The sequence below is a fragment of the Bubalus bubalis genome, chromosome 6, assembly GCF_019923935.1.
Source record: "Bubalus bubalis isolate 160015118507 breed Murrah chromosome 6, NDDB_SH_1, whole genome shotgun sequence".
Lineage (NCBI taxonomy): Eukaryota > Metazoa > Chordata > Mammalia > Artiodactyla > Bovidae > Bubalus > Bubalus bubalis.
Window position 1 is genome coordinate 100789369 of NC_059162.1, and position 20465 is coordinate 100809833.

At 39.8% G+C, this 20465-nt stretch overlaps 1 protein-coding gene across 1 annotated transcript in view; it reads left to right on the top strand.

The window, feature by feature from the left end:
- Positions 1-20465, top strand: part of EIF2B3 (eukaryotic translation initiation factor 2B subunit gamma) — a 117262-nt gene that overhangs the window by 75318 nt on the left and 21479 nt on the right. Inside the window, exons 7-8 of the mRNA XM_006052575.4 lie at positions 17544-17671; positions 18811-19001. Of these exons, the coding sequence (XP_006052637.3) occupies positions 17544-17671; positions 18811-19001 (319 nt within the window). The remainder of the gene's footprint in view (positions 1-17543; positions 17672-18810; positions 19002-20465) is intronic.

A 20465-nucleotide genomic window follows, 5' to 3' on the forward strand; every position in this document is an offset into this window, starting at 1 on the left:
TTATCAGCATAATTCATCTATACCAGCTTATATTTTGGGGGCCTGTGCCATAATAACCAGCAAATTACTTTTATAAAACTAATATTCACGTATGAAGCATCTTTCTACACAGCTTCAGGCTCTTCTTTCTTTCTGCAAGGGTGAGCTCCCCAGCTGTAGTGCTATTTGTCTCCAAGAGGATGTCCTTTCCCTGGGCAATTGTCCCATAGATGGGCCCTCTTAGCAAAGGGCCAGACACTTACCCAAGAGAAGGAAAGAAAGAAAAGCAAGTTTTCCTCCAATTTTGTAAAAGAAGTCCACCTCTCTGAGTGAAGTTTTATGAATTTCATGAATTCATTAATTTCATGAATTAAGAAATTTGGTACTTTCTGTAGTTTTGCTTTGATAATAGAACTGTGGGCCTTAAACACTTGCCAGAGACTGTCTGGCAGATCACAGGATGTGGGTGGGTTTCCAGAAAGAAAACTTCCATTTGTGGTTGATCTCAAGGATTTTTTTCATACATAATTTTATTTATTTATTAACTAATTTATTTTTTTACTGTGATCTTCTTTGCCACACGGGTTTTCTATAGTTGCAGAGAGTGGGGTCTACTCTCTAGTTGTGATGTACAGGCTTGTCATTGCAGTGGCTTCTCTTGCTGTGGAGCACAGGCTCTAGTGTGAACAAGCTTCAGTAGTTGTGGTGTACTAGCTGTAGAGCACAGGCTCAGTAGTTGTGGCACATGGGCTTAGTTGGTCCGCTGTGTGTGGGGTCTTCCCAGATCAGGAATGGAACCCATGTCTCCTGCATTGGCAGGTGGATTCTTTACCCACTGAGCCAACATGGAAGCCTAATCTCAAGGATTTTGATAGGCAATGCAACTAGAGTCCTCAGAAGAACAGGTAGGAAAAGATTTAATAACTACCTGGTTAAGAAGAGGAACAGCTAGTCTTCCTTGATGGCTTCTGGATAAGTTTCTACCTTGCATAGTACTGGTAACTGGAAAGCAGTCAGGCTGGTACAACATCAATAAGTTCCCTCAGACGAGCTGGGGAAGGAAATCTGAGAACCTGAGTTTAAGTGCTAAGCATGCTATTGACTGGTGGACTTGGATATATACAAGAATATTGAGGGGAAGGGAAATTGTCCCTCGATGCCCAATATAATATTCTTTTGCAGCATCCTAACCCTTACCACCTATAACTCCTGCTGCTGCTAAGTCACTTCAGTCGTGTCCGACTCTGTGCGACCCCATAGACAGAAACCCCAGGTAGAGCCAATGGTAAAACAAATTATTTGGGCTCCTGGAAAGCTTTCCTAGCTATTGTTGTTTCTCTGTTTTCTCTCACCAAGACAGTATTGTCCTGCTCCCTTCTGACTTATTCTGTTTTTTCATTCAACCAGCACATATTTATTAAGTTCCTGTTACAAGGCAGGCATTGTGCTAAATCAGCTGTGGGATCCATGGTGAATAAGCAGATAGGGGCTCTGCCCTTACAGAATTAAAGTTATCAGGACCGATTTTCCAGTTACCAGTGTCTGGGCTATCCATGTTTTAAAAGCAAAGTTAATTCTTTGCCATGAAAGGGTTTATTTTTTTAATCTCAAGTGAAAATGAATCACTGTCAAACAGGTCCTGGCCTTGACATGCTGAGAGAGGATACAGTAACGGTAGAGACTTTTTTTAAAAAAATTATTTCCTATGGAAAATTTCACATAGATAAAAAAGTAGAGAAAGTGATGCAGTTAACTCCCATGTACCCCTCATACAGCTTCAGTTCAGTTCAGTCATTCAGTCACATCCACCTCTTTGCGACTCCATGGACTGCAGCACTCTAGGCTTCCCTGTCCATCACCAACTCCCGGAGCTTGCTCAAACTCATGTCCATCGAGTCAGTGATGCCATCCAGCCATCTCTACCTCTGTCATCCCCTTCTCCTCCTGCCTTCAATCTTTCCCAGCATCAGGGTCTTTTCATATCAGCCAGTTGTTTGCATCAGGTGGCCAAAGTATTGGAGTTTCATCTTTGGCATCAGTCTTTCCAATGAATATTCAGGACTGATTTCCTTTAGGATTGACTGGTTTGATCACTTTGCAGTCCAAGGGACTCTCGAGAGTCTTCTCCAACACCTCAGTTCTAAAGCATCAGTTCTTCGGCACTCAGCTTTCTTTACAATCCAACTCTCACATCCATACATGACTACTGGAAAAACCATAGCTTTGACTAGACAGACCTTTGTCGGCAAAATAATGTGTCTGCTTTTTAATATGCTGTCTAGGTTTGTCACAGCTTTTCTTCCAAGGAGCAAGCATCTTTTAATTTCATGGCTGCAGTCACCATCAGCAGTGATTTTGGAGCCCCAAAAAATAAAGTCTCTCACTGTTTCCACTGTTTCCCTATCTATTTGTCATGAAGCTGGATTTTGAAAAGGCATAGGAATCAGCAATCAAATTGCCAACATCCACTGAATAGGAATCAGCAATCAAATTGCCAACATCCACTGAATCATAGAAAAAGCAAGAGAGTTTCAGAAAAGCATCTACCTCTGCTTTATTGACTACACCAAAGCCTTTGATTGTGTGCCATGAAATGATGGGACCAGATGCCATGATCTTATGTTGGGTTTTGAGACAACTTTTTCACTCTCCTCTTTCACTTTCATCAAGAGGCTCTCTAGTTCTTCTTCGCTTTCTTCCATAAGGGTAGTGTCATCTGTGTATCTGAGGTTATTGATATTTCTCCCGGCAAGCTTGATTCCAGCTTGTGCTTCATCCAACCTGGCATTTCGCATGATGTACTCTGCTCACATGATGTACTCTGCATATAAGTTAAATAAGCAGGTGACAATATACAGCCTTGACTTACTCCTTTCCCAATTTGGAACCAGTCTGTTGTTCCATGTCTGGTTCTAACTGTTGCTTCTTGACCTGCATAAAGATTTCTGGGGAAGCAGGTCAGGTGGTCTGGCATTCCCATCTCTTCAAGAATTTTCCACAGTTTGTTGTGATCCACAGAGTCAAAGACTTTGGCATTGTCAATAAAGCAGAGGTAGACGTTTTTCTGGAAGTCTCTTGCTTCTTCTATGATCCAGCGGATGTTGGCAGTTTGATCTCTGGTTCCTCTGTCTTTTCAAAATCCAGCTTGAACATTTGGAAGTTCACAGTTCATGTACTGTTGAAGCCTGGCTTGGAGAATTTTGAGCAAGCCCTCATACAACTTCAGTAGTCACCAATTCATGGCTAATCTTAGTTTATATTTGCTACCACCAATCTTGCCACTGTCATACCAGATTATTTTAAAGCAAATTATTATAATTTCATCTGTTATGATTTCAATTGTAATTATGTATAAATATTTCAGTATCCCTAAACAATATCTCAATACTACTCTTGCACTTAAAAAAAAATAATCTAACAGCATTACCAAATGGGATTTTAGCTTTTGGTATCTGAATATGCAGTAGTTTTGCAGCAAAGCCAGCCTTATCCTGGCTGCTGCAGCTCCTTTGTAGCTCATTTGACCCCCACTGGTTAGCAGGTCCTCCACCTGGCAAGTGTACTGTGGTGGTATGTACCTGGAGGACCAGCCTCAATTTGGTGATTCTATGGCTCCTGGCCAGAAGCTCCACCAAATGGGACTTTCCCAGAGCTTTCTGTAACAGAGGAGGATACGGAGCCTCAGCTCAAACAACCTCCCCACCTAAGGTTCTTAAAAACCTTTATATCTTTCTTCTCCCCCTCTACCACATTACCTCTCAGACTTGGTGAGATTAAAAGAGGCATTTATAGTAATCTGGTTATGAAAATGATTCCTTTAGAGATAGATGGGGAAAAGGAAACCTAGGAAATACAGCTTCAAAAAAGGACTGTTTTAGCAATCCTTTCTCTCACCTATGAAAATTACCATTCGGCCCTGTAAATTTTAATTGTCTATTAATACATATTAATGTCTTCCGTGCAGATTCCTTGAGATTAGATTCCTACCTGGATTGATAAGGCATTCAATATATGCTTGATGAATGGAAGAAAAGGAGATGCTGTGACAGTCTAGACAGCAGAAGTACTTAGGTACATCAGTCATTAAAGAAGACGAGTATTTCTGCAGTTGAGTAGAAAGGCTATAGGGAAGGCTGTGGAAAGAAGAAAACCTGTTCAGTCTTTGACAAGAGAAGCTTAAACTGAGCTGTGTGACCCTGGACAGGCGTCTGCCTTTCTGTAGTTCACTTTCCTCAGCTGGAAATTGGAACAGATGGTACCTGACACATAATGGTGATTGTGAAAAATACTTGTGAAGAGCTTAGAGTAGTACTTGGTGCACAGTAAGGACTTTTCATTGATCACCTATGTTGCTGGATGCTAAAGATGAAACAATAGTTTCTGCCTTCAGGTTGCTCACAGTTTAGAGAGAGGCAGGCAGGTTAAATTATTACAGTAAATGTGCTAAGTAGTACGAGAGTATAGTAGAGTAGTATAATAGTGAGCTAGAAGCACAAGGGAATTTGGGAGGGAAGATAGAAGTACTTTATATCTTGATTTGGAGTAGTGATTGCAGTAGTATATATTTGATAAAACGTATTGAACTGTGTGTTTTAAATAAAAGTAAAGTCTTAGTTGCTCAGTCATTTCCGACTCTTTGCAACTTCATGGACTGTAGCCCACCAGGCTTCTCTGTCCTTAGAATTCTCCAGGCAAAAATATTGGAGTGGGTAGCCATTCCCTTCTCCAGGGGATCTTCCTGACCCAGGGATCGAACCCGGGTCTCCTGCATTGCCAGCAGATTCTTTACCATCTGAGTCACCAGGGAACTCTTAAATAGGTACATTTTATTATATGTAATTTACAAAATATATATATATATTTTAAAAGTTTAAAAAATGAATTGGACTTATAATTTTTTAAAAATTCAGAACAATAGACATTTAATAAATACCTAAATATATTCCATTGCTATGTTGGGGGGTGAGGATACCAAGATGAATACAGTTTTACAGACCATTATCTCTGTAACCTAGAGAAAATTATATTATGAAACAAAAGAGAAAAAATGAGTCCGAGATCCCCAGTCTTAATAAATGTGAAAAGGGCACTTCAGGCAGCAGGAGTGTCATGACAGCTATGCTTTAGAAAGATGCTCCAGCAGCAATGGGAGGGAGAGACTGAACAGTTACTGGGCTGAGCTTAATAAGGTAATGTCGTTCAATATTGATTTTTAGCTAACAGTCTATCGTTTCCTAGCTGGCTTAATATAGCATTCTCCTTGCTAGGCTTCTGCCTCCAGCCTGTCCTCTTTTAATTCATCCTTCACAAAACTACCGGGGACTTCTCTAAATTGCAAATCTGACTGCATCATATCTAGTTGACGAGCATTGCCACGTCCAACATTTACCAGTTGAAGTAATGCATGAGCCCAGGAAGTAGTGCCTGGGGTAATAAAGATGTGGCAGGAGTTGCCTTAGGGATGCCACTGTTTGACTTGGATGCCAGTGTCGTGCTGAATGTCTGCTAGTCTACATGTGCATTAAGGCACTTAGCTTCATCAATATGTGATCTTGAGTTATTTCTAACTCAAGCTTTCCAAGTATCAAATAAATCTTAGAAGCCGTTAAAAAAAAAAAAGAGGATTGATAAGTTTGACTAATACCAGTTTTTAAAGTTCTGTGTTGTGGGGGGAAAAAAAATCCAGTAAACATGGTATAAAAATAAAGGGGGGCTTCCCAAGGGGCTCAGTGGTAAAGAATCTGCCTGCAATGCAGGTGATGTGAGTTTGACCCCTGGATTGTAAAGTTCCCCTGGAGAAGGAGAAGGAAATGGCAACTCAGTCCAATATCTTGCCTGGAGAATCCCATGGACAGAGGAGCTTGGCGGTCTACAGTCCATGGGGTCACAAAAGAGTTGGACACACACGACTTAGCAACTAAAGAACAATAGAAATAAACAACAAATACCAAGCTATCCCAAACACTAGTTTCCGTACATTACAAAGAGCACTTAAAATCAATAAGGAAAAGACTAATGACTCAGTAGAAAAATGGATAAAAGCTGTAAGTAGTGGGTTCGTAGAAAAAGTTAATATACATCAAAAGATGCCTACTCTCATAAATAAAAGTGCATGTTAAGCAGTTTTAAAATGCTATCCTTATTGTATGACAGAGATTTTTAAATTTTGTGATGAAGCTAGCAAGGCTGTGGGGAAATTCTCTTATACTTTTTTTTCTACATAAACTTTTTGTAGGGTAGTTGATGATACCTATCTGAACTTACAACTATATACTCCCTGCCTAAGCAGTTCCTCTTCAAAGACTCTATCCTACAGAAATATTTACTTAAAAGTATGGAAATATTCATTGCAAAATGTTCTTTGCAGCATTGTTCATAACAGGGAAAAGTTGTAACAGTTTAAACAAGATAATTAATTATATTATTGTGCAACTGTTAAAAAGAATGAAGTATGACTCTGTGTGTTGATGTGGAAAGATTTCCAAGATACTTTTACTTTAAAAAAAAAAAAAGCAAATTGCAGTATTAGTGTATATTTTCAGTGTAATGTAATTCGATTCTTTGCTCTGAAGAAATAAAAAGATATACATAAATATGTTTTAGAAGGTCTTTTGATCCATTTCTGAATGTAGTTTGACAGATGGATAGTCCAAAGATTGTCTGAAATTTTTAATTCAAAAATGTGTTGGATTTTATGGCCAGAGCAGAGCTTAGACTGAGTATTATTGTGATGTCTCTTGAGGCTGAGTGGTAAGCTAAAAGTTTCTCCTCTTTTACAAAGTAATCTGATCTAAGCTTAAGGAAGCTGGCCATTTTGGAACTTTTTGTGTGACTTAGCAACAGTTGCTCCAAAAGGAGACTGGCCCTGTAAAGCACTCAAGCAGTATGTTGGCTGTCTGAGCTGAAGCCTTGGAAGACAGGAAGTTTATACCAGAATTAGTACTGGTTTCCTTTAGCACAGAAACCCGGGGAAGGAATTGTCTTTCTTTTCCTTTTCCTGACCTGTTAGACCTGCTAGCTATTTTAAGAGATGTAGAGGAGATTAATCTTTAAAAAAGGAAGAATTAAAACTGAATACTTCCTTTCTGTTCAGAAGAATCCAAAGTTGTAATCAGCCTCTCCTAGTGTTAAAACCCAGTCCATCAGTGCAGGACATACAACCTTAGGGTTTGGCCTTCAGAGCACCATCCATGTACCAGGCACTGTTCTGGGTACTTTACACACTTCAGTTCATTCACTCCTTAAAATAATTCTCTCATTAGGTATTAATTTCATATTATAGAAGAGGAAAATGAAGCTTCAAATAATTTGCTCAATGTCATACAGTCAGGGCACTAATAAAATCAGCCACTGTTGATGAATTGATTGCTAGCAACGTCCACCACATATCTCAGATGTCTCTCTGTTACAGACACACACACATGTTCATGTATACCTGGAAGGATAAGAGAGCAGTCACAGCTTCCTGGCCTTAGCTAAATAGAGATGGAGGGGAGTAAGGATGGGCTCTACAAACTGAAGTCAGGAATTGGGAATAGGCAACTATGCTACATGGTCAGAATCAGGGTGATAGTTAAAGCCGCATGGAAGATAATGTGATAGACTGCCTAGAAAAGCCATGAGTCACATAGGAAAGCAGAGAAGAGATAGACAGATGAGGGACCATGTAGTGCCATGGGAGATAGGCAGGAACCTTGATTTCTTACTGTTCAGTACATGTATCCATATGAACTTATCTGTACTTGTGTTCCTATCCTTGGATGTGCTAGATATTGTATGAGGTATCTTTTACTTAAACAACCAAATAAAACTAAGGTAAGAATTTATGGTTTACATAATCTTCTAACCAGAGCTGTTATATGGTAGCTGTGTACTGATATCTGAATATGTAGATGCTACCAAAATTAAACTAGGGTAGTCTTCTCGGGACTTCTTGGTTACAGTCATCTTGATCTCTGGAACTTCTTTGCTGCTGAGAAAAGGACAAAGTCCTAGCAGCACATTGACTTTTGTTGTTGTTTCATTTTGTTTTTTTGATGGTGATTTTCATTTATTTATTTATTTAGACTGCACTGGGTCTTCATTGCGGCACACAGGCTTTTTCTAGCTATGGAGCACGGGCTCTAGAGCCCATGGGCTTCAGTAGTAATGCTTAACCGGTATGCTTGCCTTCTTTCTTCTCTGACAGCATTCTTAAATATCCATTAAAACTCACCTAGATGTTACTCCTCTAGGAAGTTTTTTCTCAATTTTTTTCTCTTCTCTTCCACTTAGAATAGGTACCTTTGCTTTGTGCTACCATAGTAGTCTGTGTTTATCTCCATTAGGCATGAAATCATTCTCTCTTCTGATCTTGTATAATCTTCAGTTATCACATTAAATTGGATTTGCATGTCTTTTTTTTCTACTTTTTTTAACTCCTTGAAGACGAAAACCAACTCTGATTCATCTTGTGACACATAGTAGATGCTCCATAAATAAAAAGGCAGCCAGATCATCAACTTCATACTGAAACCTCTAAGTGCTATTTCAGGGGGGCTCCGAGGAGCTCCAGTCCTTAATGTCTCAGTGCAGAAAGAATTCAACAAGAGACAAAGTGATATATAAGAAGTGATTTGTTAGTAGGATGTTTGTGAGGCTTACAGGCTGGTGGGCAAGAGGGCCGAGGACTTAGTGGGCTGCAGTTTTATAATCAAAGAAAAATTAGGGAAGGGCAAAAAACCACCTTCTTCCTCATTCTTTTTATTATCTTTTTTTTAATTGGAGGATAATCACTTTATAATATTGTATTGGTTTCTGCCATACATCAACCTGAATCAGCCATAGGTATACACACATCCCCTCTCTCTTTATTTTTTAATTTATTTATTTTTAATTAAAGGATAATTGCTTTACAATATTGTGTTGGTTTCTACTGTACATCAGCACGAATCAGCCATAGATATACACACGTCCCCTCTCTCTTAAACCTCCCTTCCACCTCCTATCCCATCTCACCCATCTAGGTTGTCACAGAGCATGAAGTTTGAACTCCCTGTGTCATACAGCAAATTCCCACTGGCTATCCATTTTACATATGGTAAAGTCTGTTTTCACCAGGACTTCCCTGGTGGCTCAGATGGTAAAGCGTCTGCCTACAATGCAGGAGACCCGGGTTCAATCCCTGGGTCGGGAAGATCTCCTGGAGAAGGAAATGGCAGCCCACTGCAGTATTCTTGCCTGGAAAATCCCACTGACAGAGGAGCCTAGGGGGCTACAGTCCATAGAGTCACAAGGAGTTGGACACGACTCAGCGACTTCACTTTCACTTCACTAAAGTGTGTTTCAATGCTACTCTCCCAATTCGTCTTACCATCTCCTTCCCTACCTGTGTCCACAAGTTTGTTCTCTGTGTCTGCATTTACATTGCTGCTCTGCAAATAGGTTCATCAGTACCATCCTTCTAGATTCCATATATATGCATTAATATACAGTATTTGTTTTTCTGACTTACTTCACTCTGTTTAATAGTCTCTAGGTTCATCCACCTCATTATTCCTCATTCTTGAGTAGATGTCACACTTCCATCATCAGCTACTCCTCCAGGTTAGGCAGGGGAGTTTTCTTGTCCCTACTTGGTCAAGCCAGGACTGTTATGGCACTCTGGAAACATTATTTCAGGTCTTAGTACAATGAGGATCTTTCACTTTGAAATGTCACCTTTCTATAAAGTATTGTTTTTCATATGTGCAGAGAACATGTCCTAAATTTTACTGAGCTCACTGGGCAAGATGTGGGTCTCATGCCATGATTGTTCAGTGGTGTGTCTCATGCTTCTGTTCCATGGTTTTGTTGCAAAGTGGGCTTGCTTGGTTTTGTAGTTAGGCAGACCTGCATTCTTGAGTGATCATTAATTTACAGGGGTCTCCCATACTTTTTTCTTCACTTACACTCCCCTACTGGGGTTAACTATTTAATTACCAACTTTGTCCCTTTACTCTGTCCCTATCAATATGAGGACATGGATTTACTTGTTTTTTTTGACTGTTATATCCCTACAGTCTAAAATATGCCTGACACATTTGGGGTACTCAGTGAATAAATTCAAATGAATAAAATATTCATTGACTTGCCCTAAGCCTAAGCAGTCTTGCCAGGCTTGCTAGGATCTGAATATGTTTGTCTTTCTCAAGACATATGCACCAGCATCAAAAATTTATTCTTATAGAAGCTTTCAATATTTTGTTAAAAAGAGGAAAAAAAATCTCAGAATATTGTATACCAAATACTTGGTTCTAAAGTCAATACCTTTTAATCTAAAACAATTTCCTGTTTACTATTCCAGGTTATATCTATTTTCTTTGATCAGCAAGGAAGAAAAAAAAGCCTGAAAACAAAGCATAGGGTTAACTCAGCAATCATGTTTTCTTTCCAGTTACAGCTCTGCTGAGAGAAGAGGCAAGAAACCCAAACCTTTAGTGTTCTTCTCTGCAGTCTTGAGTTGTAGGCCTTAAAAAGTAGGTTTTCTGTTCTGCCTCTTTGCTAACTACTATTTTTAAGGACTGACTTGAAGTGGAAGACAGAGGATTTTAAGTCTCTTTAAATTTGCTTACAAAAACAGAACAGGCAGAATGTAAAAGTAGCCAATTTTTTCCCTTTGCCATGGACATAATTTTTAGACTTTCCCTAAAAAAAAACTTAGAGCTACAACAAAGACCTGATCCCAGATCAAGGCAAAATGCTAAAAATAATAGATTTAAGCAGAACTAGTATCATGTGTTTTTTTCAGATGTTAGATTTTTAATGCTAGTAATATTAATAATACAAAAACATATGTAGAGTTCATTACATTTCCAAATCAGGAAAGTTCTTCTATCTCCAAAAATCAGAAGAAGAAATTATTGCCAGCTGTCTGGCTTAAAGGCATTACACTCAGTCATTCACATATCCACTCATTCATCTATTCAAATAAATATTTATCTAGCACTGACTACGTGTTTATTGGTATAGAGACAATAAGCAGAAAATTTTCAACCCTGTAGAAAGTGCTGTGGTTGCAGAAAACACAGGATACTGATTAGAATGGTATAGTGGAAAGAGTCCTGGGCTTTGAGGTAGATATAGAGTAAGTTTCCACTCTACCACTTATAAAAGCTGTGTTGACCTAATCAAAATAACTAACCTTTCTAAGCCTTGATTTCCTCACTTATGAAATGAGGATGATAATACCTACCATGAGGATTGCTATAAGAACATGAGATAATATATATTAATTTCCTAGTATGAAACTCACACTTGATATTGATTCAAAAACAATACAAATAACCATCTTTGCTATGACAGTACAGAAACCTACAAGTGTTACAAAAGGCTTCCAGGTAGAGATAATATTTGAGAGCGGTTTTATAGCTCAGTAAATTTTCACAAAGTGAACACTCCCTTGTAACTATTATTTAGATAAAAAAGTAGAATATTACCCAGTTTCCAGAAGCTCCCTTTAAGCAACTATCCCCTGCACACAAAAGTAACTGTTATCTTGAGTGTTAAATGAATTTAAGAAGATCAGATCAGATTTGTACTTCAGAAAAATCACTGTGCCTGCAACACAGAGGGTGGATTGAAGGAAGAAGAGACATGATCAGATTGTGCTTTAGAAAGGATATTCTGTCTACAATACAAAGGATAGATTTTATGCCATAAGACTGGAGAAAGAGAAACCAATTGAAAGCAGCTGAAGGAGTCCAGGCAAAAAATGACAGTGGCTTAGACTAGACAGTAGCAGTAGAGATGCAGTGAGTTCATAGTTTTGAAAGAGATTTAGGGGATAAAGTCAGCAGTGTTTGGTGACTGGCTGTATGTGAGGAGTGGAAGAAGGAGGAGTCAAGATTATTACCATGTTGCTAGCTTGGGTGACTAAATGAATCTCCATATCACTAAGCAAAGTAATCAGTGTTTGTGGGGGGTAGGAGAAGGGTTGGGAGAAAGATGATAGATTCAGTTTTAGACTTTGTGTTTAAGGTATTATGGGTCACCTAAATGACAGGGTCCATCAGGCTGTTGAAAATGTGAGACTAAAAAGAAGAGAGGACTTGGCTATGGGTTTACCTTTAGGAATGAGTAGCAAAGAAGTCACCAAGTGATCTATCTCAGGGAGACGAATAGCATGAGAAAAATACAGGCAAAAAGGAAAATCCTGAGAAACACCAAATATTTCAGAGGAAACAAAGAAAGAGGTATCAGAAATAGAAACAGATCAAGAAAGTGATACCACAGGAAGTAAGGAACGAATGGCCTATGACAGTGAAATTTGGAAGATTCAGAAAATATTTTTAAAATTCTACCTATAGGGGCCTTACCAGGCAGTCCAGTGGTTAAGATTCTATGCCTCCACTGCAAGGGCATGGGTTCAATCCCTGGTCCAGGAACTGAGATCCTGCCTGCCCTGCAGCAAGGAAGAAAAAAAAAAAAATGCTACCCATAACTCTACTCATGCTTCCCTGGTGGCTCAGGTGGTAAAGAATCCACCTGCAGTGCAGGAGACCCAGGTTCAATCCCTAGGTTGGGAAGATTCCCTGGACCCACTCCAGTATTCTTGCCTGGAAAATCCCATGGACAGAGGAGACTGGTGGGCTACAGTTCATGGGGTCACAAAGAGTCGGACACAACTGAGCAACTTAACACTTTCATAATTCTACTACTTTGAGATAGTTGCTAACTTTTTTTTTGGCCAAGTCCTGTGGGATGAGAGATCTTAGTTCCCTGACCAGGGATTGAAGTCCCTTGAACATTTTAATGTATTTCTTTCCATCATTTTATTTATTTTTATATATACATATACACACCTGAGATTGTGCTGTATAAATAACTGCCTTCTGCTTTCTTTGTTCAGTATTTTTTCACAAGCATTTTCCTGTGTCATTAAAAAATTGTTTACTGAGTTTTGCCTATATGCTATTCTATTACATATGTGTTTTATTGCTTTTCCATTGTTGACTATTTGGTGGTTCTCTGTTTTTATAAATAACATTGAGTTATTTTTTAATAACTTTATTTAATAACTTATTATTTTATAAATAACAATGCTATTTTTATAAATAACAATGCTATTTTTATAAATAACATTAAATAATATCTTTTTGTTCAAAGATCCTGTATTATTTATCTGATTATTTTTTCAGCATATATTTATTGAGCACAGATGTATAGAAATAGAATTATAGAATAAAATGATATGAATATCTTCAAGACCTTTGTTATGTATTGCCAATTTTTAGAAAATATTTTTATCAGTTTATGAATTTACAAGTATGAGAAGTACCCTTATCACTAATGTGTGAGTTATTTTAAATCTGCTAATTTGTGAGAGAAATTGCATCTTATTTTAATACTTATTTTTTAAATATTTTTATATATTTTGAAACATTTTAATCTATTTATCTGTGAAGAATATTAATTTTTTGTTCTATTTGTAGCAATTATTTTATCTTACTTTGTGGAGTTGCTTGTTTGCAGCTAGGAGTCAAATCTTTTGTTCTCCTTTGTGATTTTTTTATTTCTTAGGAGCTTATGACATGAGGCAGGTGTTTCTGGGAAAACTATCTAAGAGGGAAGGGAGAGGGGATTTCCCTGGTAGTCCAATGGCTAAAGACTCTGTGCTCTCAATTCAGGGGACCTGGGTTTGATCCCTGTTTAGGAAACTAGATCCCACATGCCACAACTAAGGCCCAGCTCACCCAAATAAATAAGTATGAAATTTTTTTATAAAAAGAAGACGAAAAGGAGAAAGTGAGGTTGCCAAGGCCCAGGGCAGTGGATCCAGCTGCTGGTCTTCAGCCCCAATGGATGTTCACAATGGTTCACAGTGGCATTTCCCACTTCTTTAGTATAGCTTTGAGCTACTTTTAGTTTGACTAGGAAGCAGGAAGTATAATTTTGTCCTCCATCATGTTGCTAAGCCAACTGCATTATGAGAATCGACGTGATTGCTGAGCGCCTGCAGAGGCAGGTGGCACCTGGCAGGAATGCTTCAGGTCCTCTCCTCAAATCCTTGTCTGATCTCCTTAAAGGGTTCTGCCTAAAGAGGCTGTGTGCCAAGGCTTGTTTGCTTGCCTCTTGCAGGGACAGTTCTGTTTGGCCTATAATGTAAACATCATGGCTCTGAAATCCCCCAGCTGTCCATGCTTTGTCATTTCTTCAAAGGAAACTGACTTGTTTTCCACTAGAGTGGGGCCAAGGAACGTTTGCTACCCACACTGGCTTGGAGTATTAAAAGGGGAGAAAAAAGCTAAGAATAAGTGTTGTTTCATTCTTCGTATTCTTATGGAAATTTTTAATCTTCATCAAAAGATCAGAAGAAAAATCACATTGAAATTCAATACAAGAGCTTCCAGCTTACACAGAATTTTTCAAAGGTGTTTGACTTGATCCTTAAAAAATGACAAAAACCATGAACTGTGTAGCTCCAGGGTTTGTAATTTTGCTTACCCTCCTCAGCCTCCGCCTCTGTCTTGCCTTCCTACCTACACTCCATCTGTGTGGTCCTGTGTCAGCCTGCAGAACCTCTTTGAATGGGGGCTGGAAGAGGGGATGGGAAGTATGAAGCAGCAGTCAGATTTACTGGGCTTTCATACATTAACCCCTCTCTCAGGCCATGTTATCTCATCTTTCAGAGTCTTGAAACTGGTCTCTTTTCATTCTCCTATTCCAAGCCTATTTTCACTGCTACCAGAATCACCTCATTAAGAAATAAAACTCATCATGTCACTTTCCTGCTTAAAAACTACCTCTGGCTTGTCTCGGTCCAAACTTTCTAGACTGCCACAGAAAGCTTTCATGATCTGGCTCCATTGCCTCCTTAAGCAGCTTCATCTCCTTCTACTCTTTTCCTTAAATCCATACTCAGGTTACTGTCCACTAGATTATGAATTTTTTGAAGTCAAAAAAAGTGTATTTCCAAGGTCTAGCAAAGTTACTGGCAGATTACTAGTCTTGTTAAATTCTAAGGTAATTAGTGATTTAAAATTCTAAAAGGTCCACAGTGTGAGAGAGGAAATTAAAAATCATATGGTAGTCTTGCAGTTCCTTTGCTAAGTATAAGTTAGAAGCATACTCAGTGTACTAAGGATCAAGTCGTTTTTCCCCATTACAGATTCCTGGTCATTTAAACCAAACATCCTGGTTCAGCACCCATGGGGAAGCACCATGCCTCCTGGGACCCAGAGGGGCCAAATCGAAGTGTTCCAAGCCTCTTAGCCAGGGTTGCTTACTGCTTGTATCTGAGTGATACAAAATAGTATAGGAAATTTCTTGCCTTCTAAAAGTTTTTCTACATATTGAGCTTTGGTCTGATTTTCTTTCTGTAAGTGCTGTCCTAGACTGATCTGATTTCATGAAAGTAAATTGAAGTTAATTTTGTTGTGTAAATTCTTTGGTAGCCTTGGTAAATGAGTACAACTGTTATTAATATGAGGGAGGCCACTCTTCAGTAGAATGGAGGCTGAAATCTGTGTGGGAAACACTGAATGGATTTGGATGGATTAGTCATTAAAATGGATTTTAAATTTGTAGAGTCTGGAATCAAACCAAGAGAGTAGTAGAATCCGTAAGAGTAGAATCTAGGAGAAAATAAAAGACAAGAAACATAAAGAATGGTTTAAATTATAAAATTTGATTTATTTGATTTGATTAATTTGCATTAAGAATAGAAGAATCATCCATAATTCTACTACTATAAGAGAGTATAGAGTAGAAATTGTATAAATGGTTTTTGAATAGTGTTATTCAACTTGTTAGTATCAGAAAAAAATTTTAATATTTATTTATTCGCTGCACTGGGTCTTTGTTGCTGCACACAGGCTTTCTCTAGTTGTGGCAAATAGGGGCTATTGTCTAGTTGCAGTGCATGGGCTTCTCATTGCAGTAGCTTCTCTGGTTATGGAGCACAAGCCCTAGAGCATGTGGGCTTCAGTAGTTGTGGCACGTGGGCTCAGTAGTTGCAGGACGTGGGCTCAGTAGTTGTGGCACACAGGCTTAATTGCTCTGTGGCATGTGGAATCCTCCTGGACCAGGGATCGAACTTGTGTCCCCTGTATTGACAGGTGAATTCTTAACCCCTGGACCACTAGGGAAGTCCTCAGTTCAGTTCAGTTCAGTCACTCAGTTGAGTCTGACTCTTTGTGACCCCATGAATCACAGCACGCCAGACCTCCTTGTCCATCACCAGTTCCCGGAGTTTACTCAGACTCATGTCCATCGAGTTGGTGATGCCATCCAGCCATCTCATCTTCTGTCGTCCCCTTCTCCTCCTGCCCCCAATCCCTCCCAGCATCAGAGTCTTTTCCAATGAGTCAACTCTTTGCATGAGGTGACCAAAGTATTGGAGTTTCAGCTTCAGCATCAGTCCTTCCAATGAACACCCAGGGCTGCTCTCCTTTAGAATGGACTGGTTGGATCTCCTTGCAGTCCAAGGGACTCTCAAGAGTCTTCTCCAACACCACAGTTCAAAAGCATCAATAGTCCTAGTATCAGATAAATTTTTAATCCATTACTATAACAGAGCAAAAGAGGAGAAAATATGATAAGCTCCATGGATGCAAAAAGAGAAAATTCAATACCCATTCATTGATGAAAGCTTTTAGCAAATTTAGGAATAAGAGAGATCTTCCTTAACTGGATAAAGGGTATATACAAAACCAATAACATGTGCCAAGTATTAGCTATAAAGTATAAAGCCCAATGTCTACACATAGAGGACAATCAATAAATGGTGGCTTTGGTGATACAACTTATAATAATCATTAGTCTAAATGATAAAAAAGGAAAATTCCCTTTAAAATCAAGAATAAGTAAGGATGAACTGCTGTTAGTGCTTCTGTTCAGCATTAGTGTATTGAAAGTCTTAGCCAATATGGTAAGATAATGAAAAATAGGAATTAGAAAGGAAGAAGGAAAATTGTTGTTTACATAGTTGGTATGATTGTCAGACTCTACAAATAAATTATTAATATTAAGATTGTTTATCAAGGCAATTGGCCCCAAGATTGAAATATAGTAAATTGAGATTCTCTTAACCAATAAGAAGAAAATAATTGTTGAAAAGACACCATCTATAATACTAACCCCTCCAAAATTAAGATACTCTGATTAATCTAATGGAAAATACAAGACCTTTGTAGAAAAAATTTTAATATTTTGAAACAACTTTTTTTTTCAAAAGGCCAGAGCATTCTGCCTTCTCATGAGTTATTGTCAGTTAATAGTCGAGACACCATGTTAAGACATATGCACACACTACAAACATTCAGGCATATACTTGGTAAACAGGAATCGTAAGAGACTGTTTTCTGCATAGATCAGGGGAAGGGCATCTCAGATTCAACACACTGCTTGCCCAGCTCCAGCCTGAACTGAGAAAACTTAGATTCTCTGCTTCTCCAAAACTGCCAAGCCCTTGCCATTTCTGATCTCTTTCAGTCCCAAGGTGGCATGACAGGAAGGAATTTGGCTTTTCCTTGGATGCACAGTTTTTTATTCTAATTGAATCCAGACCATCAGATTTCTGATATTTGGCTACTCTTTCTTCCTAGGTCAATCACTTCCATCCGGAGTGAACTGATTCCATACCTAGTAAGAAAGCAGTTTTCCTCAGCTTCATCACAACAAGGACAAGAAGAAAAAGAGGAGGATCTAAAGAAAAAGGAGCTGAAATCCTTAGGTCAGTGCTTGAATTGGTGCAGTACGGGTAGTGACACTTGTGGAAAGAGTGGCTGGACAACTTAGCCCATCCCAAGATGCCTGTCTCAAGGCATCAGGTTCTCATCCAGCCAAGAGGCAGGCCAGGTTAGCTTACACCACTCCCTGAGCTCTGGGCAGGCTTACTCAAGCAGATTCTTGTCCCTATGCTCTTCAGGGACAGGCTAACCATACCTCGGGTCTGTTCTCTGGTTAATAGGCCTGGTTTGGCCATGTTCGTCTCTAGACCCTTTTGACTTTGCACTCTGCCCACCATTTCTCAGTTCTCCTGTTCTCTAGACTCTGGAAAGCCCCACTCCTGACTAAACTCACCCTCTCCTATCAAGGGAAGAAAGGTGAAGGGCTGTATAATGACAGTCCAACCAGAGCCAACAGACTTTCTCCTTTCAAGGATATAGGGATGAGGTCAGTCTTTGCTCTCATATTCTTGCCTAGTCCCTGGCCCAGTCCTGGACTCATAGTAGATGTTCCCAAAAAATGTGTTTATCAAAGGAGTAAATCGAGACAGTATAGCATGATGGTTAAGATATCAGGGCTTAGCATCTCAGACCTGGGTTTGAAATCTGACTCTACCTTTTATTAGTTCTGTGACCTAAGGCAGATTTTTCAGTCTTTTGAGCCCCAGTTTTCTTTATCATAAAATAAAAGATTTCAAATGACTGTTGTAGGAGTTGAAAAATTGGGGCCCAGGTCCTGTGCTGTTTCTCTCACAGCACAACTACCAGATGTGCTAATAGAGGCTAGCAGCACAAAGCCAACAGGGCTAGGCACTAAAGCCTGGACAGTCACTTGTGTTTCTCCATGGTGTACAAGAGTCTATTTTATCTTCCCCAGTAGTCCTTGATCATCAGTCAAACTTGCTTACAGGACCTTTTTTTAAAACATTTTTGTGTCATAATATTTCAAATGTACATGAAAGCACATTGCCTCTTTTAATCTTTGACTTAGTCTTTCAGGTTTTAGTGGGATTTCCCCTGGGTCCATGCTGCATGGTTGAGTTGCAGGGGAAGAGATTTAAGCTGTACCCTCTTTCAAAACTTGACTGAGTCTATATCCTTTCTGTTATCTGTCTCATGTACTTGCTTGTTTTTGGTTCTGAAGATATTTACAGCTTTATAAAAGAAGCCAATACACTGACCCTTGCTCCCTATGATACCTGTTGGAACGCCTGTCGAGGAGACAGCTGGGAAGGTTTGTCCAGATCACAGGTGCGCTGCTATGTCCACATCATGAAAGAGGGGCTCTGCTCTCGAGTAAGCACCCTAGGACTCTACATGGAAGCCAACAGACAGGTGAGAGGATGAGTTCAGAAGAGAAATCATGGGGATTCGTCTCCCAGGAACAGACTGGAGACTTTTGTCTTATTTCTTCATTAGGTGCACAGTAATTTGCACAGAATCCCTCATTCCTAAGGTTGAGCAAAACCTGGTGTGTCAGGAGACACCACAGGGGTACCCAAGTACAGCAAAAGGGGGTGTGAGGGGCATGGTGCAGAGGCAGAGCCGCTGTGGCTCCAAAGAAAGGCCAAGACCTCCAGGAAGGCTTAACTTCTGGCCTCTGGGTTCAACAGATTTCTCATATTCTGCTCAGCATGGGGATATCCATAACACTTCATAAACAAGCAGATAAATACTGTGTAACCAGGCACACGGGGGAGGTAACCAGGCACACAGGGGAGGCTTTCCTTAGAAGGTGAAGGAGCAGAGTATAGAGTACCCAGATGGCAAAGCATCAAGGAAGGAATGCCTATGTGAGAGAAATCTGGAGAACAGCATTAGAGCATGCAGAGTCTTGCTAACCCATCCTTTTAACCCTGAGGTTTGTGAAGTGTGGAGAATGAGTAGATTCTATTGAAGGGGAAGCAGTGCCCTTAAGGCCCGCCAGGTTTTATTTAAGGCGAGGGTGAAGAGGCAGAACAATAAGGAGGCAGCTTTTGTGCAAGAGCTCTTTATTGTGTAGCAGGGACAGGAGGAGGGGAAAACTGGAATTGGAATTGAATCCCTGAAGAAAACCTGACTCAAGAATCTTTAGGACCCACACCATGTGGTAGTAACAGTCTCAGACACAGACCTCAAGCTAGCCTCAAACTAGATTGGTTATAGTCAAGGGAATCCAAGCCACAGGGTTTATGAGAAGTCCCAGCTAGTCCCATGTTTACCCAGGGCAGTCCTGGGGAAAGTTGCCCCTGTGTAGCATTAGAGGTATATAGAAGGCTTCCTTAATTTAACTTTTAGTTCTCCTTATTCAGTTCTAGGACTAGAATCTGGCTGGCTGGTCTGAAAGCAAGTTGATGGATACCCTGAGGCCAGAGAAGTATCCTCTGGCGTGTCAGCGGGGGCTGTGCGTCAGACAGGCCTGAATGGCATTGGCTGAAGTATAACAGAGGAGATCCCAGGGATAGGGACAGAGGGATTAGCCTTCACATCACCAGTATAGCCAGTCTGGCCAGGCCTCCCTCAGTTAGAGTGTCTACCACACACAGTGCTCTGACCAGCATTCTGTCCACACTGAGAATCACAGATACACTATCTCTGCCTTAATGGGTCCAGAGCTAAAACACTCCACACCCATAACATTTTCAGTTTTCTCATACTGGAAAGAGAATAGTGTGAATGTCCCCTTAGGCATTTTATTTTGGTTGGTTAAGAACATGGATGCCTCCTTAGGGTGTGTCCTGATTGTGGAGTTATCTATCATTACTCCCATCCTCCCCTCCTGCATGGTCGCTGTGGTCCAGGAGGTGAACAGGAACCTAG